The 13,916-nt window shown below is 42.4% G+C and overlaps 1 protein-coding gene across 6 annotated transcripts in view; it reads right to left on the bottom strand.

Moving 5' to 3' along the window:
* KIF13A (kinesin family member 13A) overlaps positions 1–13,916 on the bottom strand; it is an 85,822-nt gene that overhangs the window by 36,758 nt on the left and 35,148 nt on the right. For all 6 annotated transcript variants that reach the window (XM_063130427.1, XM_063130423.1, XM_063130425.1 and 3 more), the window contains exons 13-17: positions 7,720–7,854; positions 6,635–6,765; positions 3,637–3,723; positions 2,639–2,805; positions 2,017–2,227 (exon numbers count right to left, since the gene is read on the bottom strand). In XM_063130427.1, the coding sequence (XP_062986497.1) occupies positions 2,017–2,227; positions 2,639–2,805; positions 3,637–3,723; positions 6,635–6,765; positions 7,720–7,854 (731 nt within the window). The remainder of the gene's footprint in view (positions 1–2,016; positions 2,228–2,638; positions 2,806–3,636; positions 3,724–6,634; positions 6,766–7,719; positions 7,855–13,916) is intronic.

Raw genomic sequence — 13,916 nt, forward strand, 5'->3', positions numbered from 1 at the left:
AAGGCCCTCCTCCCTTCGATCCCCGCCTTTGTGTTTTGTCTCTCTCTGCATGCTTGTGCGGTGTGGACCTAACATGGGAGCTGTAGTTCCCCGACCACTTTAGGCTCCAGACCAGGGCACGGAAACGTACTGTTTGACTATTAAAGCTCGAGCTTTGGACTTTTTCAAAGTTTCAAAATTTTACGCTCAAGCTTCAGTTTAAAACAAAAATGAGCAAAATGAGTCTGGTAGATCTCGAGTAATAAGCCTTACACTATTACTATATAAGATTGTCAGGCCAGGCTTTTTGTCACACACTCACAACCCAACACAGAACACAAATAACAGCAGAGCTCTTTCTTGCAGCACTTCAGGGTACACAGACCAGCTTCCAGACTTTGTGGCAAAGCTCGTCGTATTTAGAGACCCCATTAAATCAGATATACAGAGGCTATTGGCACTTTGCTTTGTTTAAGAGAAAGTTCCAAGGCTAGAATCCCCACACAGAGTCACAGTCAGAGTTCAAGTCCAGCAACAGATTCCTTGTCATGATCTCAATGGTACAGAATTCAAGGAAGACAAGTGTGCAAGGATTCACAGAAAGTCCAATCAAGAAAATATTCCTGGCAATTAAGATGCTGTTCCCAGCAAAGACTCTTCAGTCTCTACGCTGGCTTAAATACAGGGGAGGAGCTGATAGAGCTCCCCTTCTGACAATCTATCCTGACAGGGTAATCTGGCCCATAAACGGGAACTACATCTGAGAGGGACTCTTTGTTTTTCCCACTTTAGTTGAAGCCTTAACCTGGGCAACACCCCTGAGCCTCCCTTCCCTGCAGAATCTTCCTCCTGCTCTGTTCTCTCAGTCCCAGGCTGTAAAACAGACATCGCATTAAAGGACTTGCAGCTGTGGCTGATAGGGAATATTGCCTTCCTTCAGCCTGCAATCAGATGGGAAGCTAGGCAGAGCTAAGCTCCCAGGCCCTGAGCATCCCAGGATTACACTGGGTTCTAAGTCATCCTGCCCTAACTGTGAATCAGACTCTGGCACCAAAGCCATAGGGCCAATAGTGATGCTTGGGCCAGGCCCCATAGTGGTGCTTGGACTAGGCCCAAAAGGTAACTGTTTTGAGCTGAAAGTTGTTCCTTCACACAGTGAGGTCTTAATCAAATTCTACTGCAAGCACAGAAAGATGCCCATAGGGCATAACTGGGTCCAATTCCCCCCACTTTGTACACGCATGGACACGTGAGCAAGTATTGCAGCAGGCCATTACAGAAATAGTAAATGTGCATGCATCTCCCGAATTCCCATTCGGCCTGTCCCGTGTGCTTGGTCAAGGAACACAACGTCCACATGCACCATTAAGCTCCATAGCAATTCCACCATACACAAGCACTGTGCCTGTGGTAGGACAGGATCAGGCCTTTAATTAGGTCTGTATTTCTAAATTAATATTTCCCTTTTCTTTTTTTAAAAAAAATGCATAACTGAAGTATATAATTTAGTCTGTGCAACTAATGTTTTATAATTGTACAATTAATGCATGAAGAAACCGCTTCAAGGCAACCACATCTCTTTATAGAGAATAACCCAATTGTGGTTATTTTCTTTGGATTTAACCTACAACTTTCGTTCTATTATTTCCAGCCAAAGAATCTTCCAAAATACGAACCAAACTAATCCCTAGGGTTAAACTGCAAAATAAGACTTTTATCATTATCAGTACATGGTGGGAAGAGCATGAGGATCGGGCCAAACCGGGTATAGCCACTTCATAAATAAACATTCTAGTTGCAAAAGATACATGCAAAATATAATAGATACATGCAGAATATAAGAGCACCCCAAAGAGTCTCAAATTTGGTCCCAAGTTAAACAACAAGCAGATTAAGAAGGGTTACTTTCTAATGCCACGAATAATTCAAACCTAACAGAACTATTTTTCCTGGACAGATTCTAAGTATCATTTTTTTTTATTTATTTATCATTCATCCTCTGTTGCAATTTCTTATCGTTTAAACACGTGCTCTCACCTCTCTTCTGACCAGAGTTTCACTTTCTGTTGAGCAGTCTGGGCAGCATCTGCAAACCTGTCACTGCTATGTTGATGCCGCCTTTCTGGAGAGAGTTGCTGCCGGAGCTGCTCCAGCTCACGCTCATACATCATCCGTTGCTCCTCCAAAGCACTACGCTTCTCTTCTAAGTATTGCTTCTCCAAGACCTGGACCACATTTTGTACTGGATCTAAGTAGAAAAGAAGCCACTGTGTCGTAGAATTCATTAACCGTAATTCCAATATTAAAACCACTGTAATAGCTTACATTAGCTTATATTAAAGATCAAACTGCCATCCAAAGTATACTAATCTGGAGGTAAATCCCTTAAAACGGAGATACCTACTTCCAAGTAAATATATTTAAGATCAGTCTGTCAGAATGGAAACAATGTTGGGCAAATAATATTATTTACTTCATTAGTAAATGGCCTCTATTCCCAGAAAGTTACTACAGTTATTGAACATACAGAATAATTATACAGACCCTTATTACTGAGGGTCGAGACAAGAGAACAGATTACACGATGCATTACTGGGGTCCGGAAACGTCTCTGCCACCGTTTAGCATTTTCAGTGACTATGAGCAACCATTTTCTTACCATTGCTATTCAGTGTTTTCATTATAACTTCCATCTGTGCAAATTCATAGTTATAGTCTGGTTCTGAAGAAGCTTCACTAGTTGCATCGAGATCGTGTTCTGCTAATAGCATCTCTTTTTCAGAGTCTTTCAACCAATCTCGTCGCTTTCTTTTAGGTAGATTAATTCTATTTAAAAGATTAAAAGGTACTTATTACAGATCTTGGTAAGTCTATAAAACGTTTGCACGACAACAGTTACTGTTTTGATTCTGACTTTTATACACTGAAGGAGTTGGGGCAGTGAGGGTTTATTTTGAAAGAAAGGAAGTCATATGCAACAGGCTAGAGCCATGGCTGTAGTCCTTGTTCACTATACAGGATAACAATATGTGACTGTATATTCAACACAGGGTAGCTCACTTGCTCCACTCTAAACAATTTTTGCAGCTGCCTATCAAGCCCTTGAGGCTTCACTGAACTGCCAGCTAGTATGGAGAATCAAGGGTAAGGAAGGCCTCCTTTTATAAACAGTGAGGGTTGTTCTTCCCAGTGCCAGGTTACATACAACAATTTGACAAAAAAAGAAACCATCAAAATCAACCAAAAATTCCTACACTGCAATACAGTGTTTTACTTGCTAAAGTCAATATAAGAAATTTGGTTGCATCTTTCTATCAAGTTGTTTCATATCAGTATACCTGCTTCATGAGGCTTACTTTTAAAGCTTGGTAATTTTGAGAAAGTGTCCTCACAGATTCAAGCTGTTCCCAATATAATTACCATAAGAGAAAAATTATCTAAGAAAAGTATTGTATTGGCTGGTTTAAAACATAGGTAGGCTACATGTAGGCTGTACACTAGCTAGCTCCAGTCTAGGAAATCTAACACTATAAAATTCTAACTTATCACAAATAAACTTCTTAAAGCTATTTGAAAACCCTTTGGTAGCAAACTTATTCATAATTCTTAGTTGGACATGGTTCTACAAAGAAGAGAGGGGAAGAGAAAAATTGTTACCTAAAGAAGTGATTGTTTCCCCATAAGATTCTATCTCCATGCCATAACTGTGTCACAGAACACACCAATGTGCCATTTACACAGGATCTGAAAATAAAACATGATACCGATAAAACCAAAATCATCCCATTGTATCTGAGTTCTCCAAGTCCAGCATGGTAAACTTCTCTAACAGCAATTACCATCTGCCACAGACTGTTAACTCCTTCTGGTCCACAGGAGGGTTTGTTCCTACAAAGACAGAGAAGGAGGGCAGCACAATTCCCTCCTACCCACTGGTTACAATTGCCCTTAGGTACAGCAGCAGTCACCTGGCTACTTGGAACCATGTTAGAGAGATCTTCTTATGCAAATAATGCTCACCAGGTATAGCAAAAAGTTTGTATTCTGTCTCACAGCCCAACCAACACATATACAAATGCCTTGATGGGAGGATTGAAACAGGACCTTGCACATTCTTGCAGCATGATCACATGTGTTTTCTCCAGGAGGCCTAGATCTCATTTCCATGGCTCTCTAAGAGGGAGGTCCCTCCTTTTAGAATAGTAACAAGCCCCTTTCTTACCATTTTCCATTCCAATTTGATGGATGTTGATGATTTAAGTGTCTGTATACTGAACTCCTACCGTGCCAGTTAGCATTGCATGATAGTATGGAGTCTAAACAGAGGTCTGCATATTTTCTGCCTTTTTTTGTTTACTAGCCATTAGACCATGGGCTCATCTACACCAAGCCAGATATTCCACTATGAAAGCAGTATATAAAAGGCAGGAGCCACACCAAGCAGGATATAGTGGTACGAAAGTGGTATATGGTATGTGTCAAAGTGCCCCAATAGTGGTCAGTGCACCAATACCACTATAAAGCAGTAGTGTGTCTCCTGCCTTTTATATACCGCTTTCATAGTGCAATATCCTGCTTGGTGTAGATGAGCCCCATGTTGCAGGTCCACCAGATAGACATGCTCTCTCTTCTTTTTAGTCTGCCTATTCCAGGATAAATGTACATCAAGAGATGAGTTATCCGTTCACTTAACTTTGAGAGGATTGGAGGATGTTTTTCTTGATTCATTATTAAGTAAGGCTTATTAGGACAAACGCCTGACCTAGTTTTTCAATCATCGTATTTAAACACGCATGAAATAAAAGCATAAACCAGAGGTTCACTGTTAGATCATGAAGGCTGTAACTAAAGAAGAGGTAGATTCCTATTGACAAACTATTGTTGCTATTGCAGCACCTCCTTGTAGACAGGGGAGAGCGAGATTCTATTATAGCAATGCAACATGCAGCACATGCATTCAAGTAACTGGGTCACAGGCTGTTCACTAAGCAGTCTGTACAAACTTAATGAGACAAGTATATATGTCGTTTCCTCAGTTATACAGAGCCTCGTGTGGCGCAGAGCGGTAAAGCAGCAGTTTCTGCAGCTGAAACTCTCCCCACGGCCTGAGTTTGATCCCAGCAGAAGCTGGTTTCAGGCAGCCGGCTTGGGTCGACTCAGCCTTCCATCCTTCCGAGGTCGGTAAAATGAGCACCCAGCTAGCTGGGGGAAAGGTAATAATGGCTGGGGAAGGCAACGGCAAACCACCCCGCTATAAGGCCTGCCAAGAAAACGTCAGCGAAAGCTGGCGTCCCTCCAAGAGTCAGTATGACTCAGTGCTTGCACGAGAATTTCCTTTCCTTTCCTTTTCAGTTATACAAAGTCTTCCAAAATCAGGTTACTCTAAATGACGAAAATGTGTTACACATGTTAATCATGGCTAAAAGAGCAAAAAATGTTTAATTACAGGTTTTAAGGAAATGTTTGAGAGATAACTTTCATATAAGCTTCACTCTGCCCTTAAATTCAGGAAAGTAAAAATAAGGTAATGCATCATTCTAGGCTTAATTTTCTCAGGAAGGTAACGTCCAAACAATCTTCCAGTTCTCTCAATGGCCACCAAAAAATCTCAGAGTTCCAAATGTGGTAAATAACTACCTGAAACAGCATTTCAATTCACCTCTGTATCACAGAGAAGTTACTTTTAATCTCTCTGAGGATGACCAATGAAATGACTCAAATTATTGTCAGCTGTAGCTCTGGTAACAAGGTTTGTGTCTATTTAGGCATTTTGGATGAAGCACAAACTAAACAAAGCCTATTTGCTTATACATTTTTTCCAGTGACATGCTTCTTTGTTCTTGCCAGTCAAAATGACTAATTCCTAGCAATGTAATTCTATCATAACAACTCTGAATACCATCTGTTTGGAATTTTGTGCTCAAGTCTACAGCATTTCAGTATAGCACACTGAAGTACAACTTGCAGAAACTATAGTAAAACATGTGGAATAAACAGTGCTAATTTCTATATATTCACACTCTTATCTAGCCCTACAAGCTGGCACTGTGTTGTTAAAGGTTAACTCAGCATATCTGTGTGAAATTGCAGTTCTCATGTTAAAATGAAGCCAAGATATGCTGTTTACATTAAAGAGCAAACATTTTTGAAAAATATTTTCCCACTATTTTTCTGATTGCAAAAAAGGTTTTGATCAATGCAAAAAATATAACTAACTTATAACCAGGTGTTAAATGTATATGTGAACCACAACTAAATCAGTTTACAACCCTCAAGTTATTGATGCTAGTTCTAGCACCATGTTAAGTGAAATGATTTTATGTATTCAGGAATGCTTGCACTACTTAGGCCCAATAATGAAGTTTGTGAAATATATGCACGCATTTAATTTTTTTTAAAAAAAAGAAGCAGCCTGGGAAAAGATTCCCACAGACACCACCAACTGCAAATAAAAATTCTCAGATGAGAAGTATTTATCCCTGTATACTTATGCATCAAGAACAATGTAAGGACTTATTTCTTATGGTTATCACTATGATTGTTGCAGAGTTAGGTGTGTGGTGACTTCCTCTTTGACTATAAGAGACTGTTTTGCTGAAATTTCAAAGAGAGGGTCCCTTTTGTAAGACCAAACCAATTCTACAGTTGCTCTTACCTTGCATTTTCTTTCGGTGAGAGAGAAACTTCCCCATCTGATGCAATGTCTATCTCACAATGCTCTGGTTGGATCCCAATTCCAAATAGCTGAATATCCTGTGAGGTATCTGCACCAACTCTAGTATGATCCTGATTAGACAGATACAATAAAAAAATAAAACCTGCTGCTTCTGTTAACACAAGTAGACTTACTAGTCACACAGTGTATGCAATCCACTCCAAAATCCTATCTTATATTCGCTACAGAGTCAAAATATTCCTAGCCTAGCGACAGTAATATACTTGTTGTCCTATACAGCATTCTCTCAAAGTGATTTCACAAAAATATGGACACATTTTTAATAGTATTATAGGAGTACCAAAACACAGTGCTATATATGAGAATAATCAGCCAGCTTTGCAAACTAGTAATGTTTTCATGGTTTAACTGTTTGCAGTATTTCCTGTTTAAAAACCTAACAGACATTATATTGAATTTATTAGAGAAGTCTAAGAAAATATGCTTATATGAACATGTAATGAAAGCGATGTTTTAATAATCACACTAACTACATAAATAAAATCTACTGAAAATAATCCAGCTACACTATAACGGGAGACCTGAATCAGCAGTTTACTACATATGAGAAGAAGAAAAAAATGGCTTGAAACTTAGGGATTGAGCTCACTGAAGGAAAAGCTTGTCAATATGCCCATTTAATTCGTATGTTTACATTTTTTTTAATAATGCATACATACACCAAGTTACTTCAGCCACTTAATTGTCCCCCCTGAGATCTGACGTCAAAGAACTGTAGAGCAACATAATAAAGGTTTCCTCAATAACATTTTAAATGTGTCTACAAATATTAAATGATAAGCATATTTGGTTTGTTTTTTTAAAGTTGCATCAGACCTATTCAGAGGATCGATTTAGATTGAGTGCAATAGGAATAACAGATGTGCTACTTTTTCAATGTCCAGTTCCACAAGTGTGAATTTAGTATGGTTGTTGTTGTTGTTATTATTATTATTATTATTAAAAAGAAAGCTCCAAAGCATTTGAAAGCAAGGACTGTTATGGAATTCATGTTGCTTTTTTACCTTTAAATAATAAACCAGTAATTCATTGAGAGCAGGATCTGCATTCAGATTCACCAGATAGCACTTGTCTTCTCCAACCTTGATGCCAGACGATTCAAGGGAAATGCCCATACTCTCCAACTGCTTTTGTCTCTCCTGTAAAACACAAAATTAAATTCGTCAGATGTAGTTAGGTGAGGGGAAACAACCCCTAAATGTTACCGACTGTATTGAAAGAATCATGAGCAGAAGAAAAACAGCTGCTATTAAGTCTTCTGCAAATGCTTACACCAGAGTTCATGCAGCACCATAACAGATCGGTCCAATATCAGTTTCCACGCTCTCACTTTTGCAAAAGATTGCATTAATTAGAATATTGTCTTTGAATTTAGATGCACTTTTCTTGGACAATGCTCTACTGTGAGATGTAAAACAAACTGTTCTGTGAGCAGAAGCAGCATTCCTCATATTGAGGGGCACCAATTGAAATAAAAGCAGAACTAACATTACTCTGCACTTGGGGCTTGTCTATACAGCTTCTTTACCCCGACCTAAACACACAGATTCATGTTTTAGGGCACATGATGCAGCCGTCCATTCGCCGCAGCACCGGGTTTTTAACGCAATAAAGCGCTTTGCATTTGCGAATTACCATGACTTTTGGATCAACGTCCAAGTTTGCACTGCATTACAGTTATGTGTCCTTGGGGGAGTTAAATCGCATTTTGACATGTGGGCGGAGCTTTCAGGGCAGGACAAAGTGATTGGCCAACTTCCCTCCTTCCCTCCTATCACGTCCTCTGGCTGCCTCATTCCTTCCTGCCGTTTTATGTTGAGTTATATGAATATGTGGAGGTCCGCAGATGGAATTTTTAAAATTAAAACAAAGAGGGGGGAACAGGCAGCGAGACGGAGGAGATGTGTTCAGTCTCCCGCTTGCGTCCTCGTCTGCTACCTCGTTCCTTTCCTCACTCAGTTTTCCTCCTATAAGGGGAACGGGGAGATACAGCTTTTAAAATTAAAACAAAGAGGGGAAACGGGCAGTGAGACAGAGGAGACGTGTTCAGAAAATATCAAAGAATACAAAAATACACTGAAACATGATTAAATCAGGACAAAATAAGCCTCATATTAATATCTCCCCCAAATCCAGAATACTTCAGCTTTGCTTCAATTGGGCATGCTTGATACTCATTTTAATACAGTGAGGTTTGAGCTGTTGCAATTATTTACTATAGGAGGGAATGTTTGGGCTTTGGCATAGTGTGGCTGTGGATTTTGAACCAACTGTTAGTTTTGTGAGTATCTATGGTGTGCATAGCTTCATTTAAACCCTGAACAAAGCCTATGCAACGACAGCAAGTATGCCAATGCTGAGCACTAGCAACCTGGCTGTATGGTGTTAATGTAAGGATATTAAAATTAAAATCCAGTTTAAAGGTAAAAACCACAGAACAAATTTCATGGGGAATAGCATGTTCAAGCCTGATCACTTCTAAAAATATAACATTTGTTCATCTCTGTCGAATAAGATAAGCAATGCAACGCCATACCAGTTAATCAATTAGTGTAACGAGTACAAAAAGTACTTAGAATCATAGTATCATAGAATAGTAGAGTTGGAAAGGGCCTAAAAGGCCATTGAGTCCAATCCCCTGCTCAATGCAGGAAGAACAGGTTGCTTACCTGTAACCATGGTTCTTCGAGTGGTCATCTGTGCAGTCACACTATGGGCTCTGCGCTTGCGCCGAGCCTGTGCCTCGGAAAGGTTTGTAGCTGAGAAAAAGCGTTATTTAGGCGGGAACCCCTCCCCCACCATCCACTGCGCATGCGTAGCGTGTTCCCGCCTTACCCTCAGTTCCTTTGCGACATAGTTATGAACCGAGAGAAAGGCAGGCCTCTTCTGCATCAGGGACACCGAAGAGGGGATGGTGGGTGGGTTGTGTGACTGCACAGATGACCACTCGAAGAACCATGGTTACAGGTAAGCAACCTGTTCTTCTTCTTCGTGGTCTCTGTGCATCACACTATGGGCGAGTACAAAGCTAGTGACTTACCGGTGGAGGGTTGGTGTCACTGTAGGACTGCCGAGAGGACTGCTCTGCCGAAGGAAGAATCATTGCGAGACCTGGTATCAACATTGTAGTGTCTGGCAAAAGTCAGTGGTCGTGACCATGTGGCAGCCTTGCAGATGTCGATGAGAGGGATTCCCTTGGCGAATGCTGTGGACGTGGCTAGGCTTCGAGTCGAATGCGCTCTGACTCCGTGTGGGAGTTCGATCTTGGACAATTGGTATGCCAGTTTGATGACATGTGTTATCCAAGCTGAAAAGCGTTGAGTGGAAACATTTTGACCTTTCTCTTTTCCCCCATAACAAATAAAGAGTCTTTGTGACTTTCTAAACTGTTGTGTTCTTTCTTTGTAGAATGCTAAAGAACGACGTACATCCAGGCAGTGAAGTCTTTTCTCCAAGTCGGAAGATGGAGATGGAAAAAAGGTGGGTAGAACTATTGGTTGATTAATGTGGAAATCAGTAACCACTTTGGGAAGGAACGTTAGATCTGGTCGGAGAACTACCTTATCTTTGTGAAAGATAGTGAAGGGAGGGTCGATGCGTAAGGCACAGAGTTCGCTAGCCCTCCTTCCAGATGATATGGCTGTTAGAAAGGCTGTTTTCCATGTTAGGAGGTGTAAGGGAGCTGTAGCGAGAGGCTCGAAAGGTTTTGTGGTGAGTATGTTCAGAACCACGGAGAGACTCCAACTCGGAGTTATTGGTTTTATGGGTGGAATGAGATTTTTCAATCCTTTCAAGAACCGTTTGATTATAGATGTGGAAAAAAGAGTCTTGTTGTTAATCTCTCCTCTGAAGGCGGATAGGGCAGCAAGGTACACTCTGATGGAAGTGTATTTGAGACCTTTATCATAGAGGTGATGTAAGAATGTTAGGATGTGGTTGATGGAGCAGGTGTTTGGTAAAAAGGAGTTGCGTTCTGCGAATTGTGTAAAATATTCCCATTTTCTTTGGTATGACTTTCTGGTTGATGGCTTTATGGCTGCAGACAGTACGGTTCTTATCTGTGATGAGAGATGTGTTAATGAAGGATGGTTCTCTGAGGATGGATTCTCCATGCTGTTAGATGGAGAGTTTGGATATCCGGGTGGTGAATGAGGCCTTGGTTGCACGACAGCAGGTCTGGTGTTAGAGGTAGAGGGTAGAATACTCCGTTCGCTGCTTTGAGGAGGGGGGAGAACCAAGTTTGTCTGGGCCATCGAGGAGCGATGAGTATGCAGTCTGTATCGTCCCGGATTATCTTCGTGACTACCTTGTGAAGTAGTGGGAATGGTGGAAATATGTAGAAGAGGGTGCCTTGCCAAGTGTGGAGAAAGGCATCTCCCATAGAATTGTTGCCTATTCCTGCTCTGGAGCAATATGCTGGACATACGTTGTTCTCTTCTGATGCAAAGAGGTCGATGGATGGGTGACCCCAGGTGTGAAAGAGGGTGTCTAGTACTTGCCGTGCGAGGTTCCATTCGTAATGGAGATGGAACTGACGGCTTAATGAGTCTGCCAGGGTGTTGTTTGATCCCGCAATATGGAGAGCGGTGAGGCGAATGCCTCGAGGGATGGTCCATTTGAGTAGGCGGAGAGTAAGATTGACGAGGTCGGGTGAGCGAGTGCCTCCTTCTTTGTTGATGTGCCAAAGTACAGTAGTGTTGTCTGTGAGGATCTGCACATGTTGGTGAGAAAGATAATTCTCGAAGGCTGATAGTGCTTTTTTGACAGCTTGAAGTTCGAGAAAATTGATGTGTTTCATTGAATCTTGCAGGGACCAGCGGCCTTGGATCTGGAGGGTGTCGCAGTGTGCTCCCCAGCCTATGGTGGAGGCGTCTGTCGTGAGAACTCTCGTCGGTGGTGGCCGCTGGAAGGGGATGCCCTTCAGCAGGTGTGTTATGATGGTCCACCAGTGTAAGGAGTGAGCGATGTCGGGAGGTGGCGTGAGGTAAAAACGTCTTGCGTTGCAGTCTTTGTTGAAATGTAGGATGAACCACAACTGTAGTGGTCTCATATGGAATCTGGCCCATTCGACTACGGCTACTGTAGAGGCCATGTGGCCTAAGAGTTGTTGGATGGAGTGGGCAGAGGAGCGTGGAGCAGTCATCACAGAAAGTGCTTTGTGTGTGAGAATGCGTGCTCGGTCCCGAGGGAGATATGCCTTGGCTGTAGGTGCATGGAGGTGGGCTCCGATGAATTGTACTGATTGGGTTGGTTGCAAGACCGACTTTTCTTGGTTGACACAGAGACCCAGGTTGTTGAGGAGGGTGAGTGTGTATGATATGTTGTTGTGGAGGTCGTTTTTGGAATCCGATACGATCAACCAATCGTCGAGGTAAGGGTATACCTCGATGCCTTGTAAACGGAGATGTGCGCATACTACTGCCATGCATTTGGTAAAGACTCTCGGGGCTGTCGAGAGGCCGAACGGGAGGACTCTGAATTGGTAGACGTCGTCTCCTATGGCGAAACGTAGAAAATGACGGAAGGATTTGTTGATGGCAATGTGAAAATATGCGTCTTTGAGGTCTATGACTGCAAACCAGGCGTTTCTTCTTAGGAGCGGGAGGATGGATTGGAGAGTGATCATTTTGAATTTCTTGGGACGGATGAATTTGTTGATGCCTCTTAAGTCCAATATGGGTCGAAGGCCCCCATCCCTTTTGGGTACTGTGAAGTACCGAGAGAAGAATCCTTTGTAAAGATGTTGGAGGACTTTTTCGATTGCACCCTTGTGTAGTAGAGTAAGGGTTTCTTGTAATATTGTCTGCGATGGGGTGGTGTGTTTTACGACGCCGAGTGGTGGTATGGTGTCGAATTCGATGCGATATCCTGTAAGGATGATGTTTAAGACCCATGAATCGGAAGTGATGTTTTCCCATGTGTGGAAGTAAGAGGCAAGGCGGTCCTGGAAAATGTGAGGTTGAGGAGGTATGGCGTCAAAGACGGCGTTTGGTAAAAGTATCCGTTTTCTTTTGAGTACGGAATTTCGATGAGGAGTTGGTTGGTTTTCTTTGAAACTGTTGAGAGGGTTGATATTTTGGCGTCCTATCAAAGGTAGGTCTTTGATTGTACTGTTGTTGCGGGCGAAGCCAGCGCCTTGGTCTATGGGGCTGGTGTTGTTGTTGAGAAGGGGTTAAGCCCATTCTTTTTGCCGTATTCCGTGCTTTTTGGACGGTGTCGAGTTGTTCATCTGTTTTAGAATTGAAGAGTCCCTCGGCATCGAACGGAAGGTCTTCGATGCGAGAGCGAGTCTCTGGAGTAAGGGTAGCTGAGCGAAGCCAGGCATGGCGGCGCAAAGCTATTGATCCAGTCATCAGTTTAGAATAGCAGTCTGCTTGGTGGCGGGTAGAATTAGTCTGGAGTTTAGACAGTCGAGAGGCTTGAGCCTGGAACGCACGGGCAAGTTCTCGCTGGTCCTCGGGTAGATAATCGCAAAGCGACCCGATTTTATCCCACAGAAACAGTTGGTAACGGGACATTAATGCTTGATAATTGGTAACTCTAAGACCAAGAGCTGCGGCTGAGTAGGCGCGGCGTCCCATAAAGTCTAAGCGTCTCCCCTCTTTATCTATTGGGGCAGTATGTGTCTTCTGGGACTTAGAGTGGGAGGATTCCACGATAATTGAGTTTGGTTTTGGATGTGAGAATAAGAATTCTACATCTTTAGTTTGAACTTTGTACATAGATTCTAACTTACGTGAAGTCGGTGCCATCGTTGAGGGTGACGTCCATGTTTGTTTTATTGTTTGAAGTAAGATGGGTGAAAAAGGAATCTCCACTGGGGTTGCCGATTCCGGGTATATCGCATCGAAAAAGGGGTCCTGGATCTGTTCCTGTTGCTGTTGAGCATCGACTCCCAATGCTGTAGCCATGTGGAGAATTTGTTCCGCAAAAGACCCCATTTCCTCCGATGGAGATGGGTGGTCTTTAGTTCCGACTGCGTCGTCTGGGGACGGCATCGACGGGGGGGAAGTGGGTGCGGAAGATGCGTCTGAGTCATAATCTTCAATGGAAGGTTGAAGTATAGGTCTTGGTGTCGTAGCTGCCGGAAGCTGAGGAAGCCGTTGGGAGGAAACCATGAGCGAAGTTGAGCGTGGTGGAACTGGAGGTAGTTGTGTATCTTGTCCAACCTCCTGAACGTAATGTTGCCGGTGATGTGTAT

Source organism: Elgaria multicarinata, chromosome 7 (genome assembly GCF_023053635.1).
Source record: "Elgaria multicarinata webbii isolate HBS135686 ecotype San Diego chromosome 7, rElgMul1.1.pri, whole genome shotgun sequence".
Classification (NCBI taxonomy): Eukaryota; Metazoa; Chordata; class Lepidosauria; order Squamata; family Anguidae; genus Elgaria; species Elgaria multicarinata.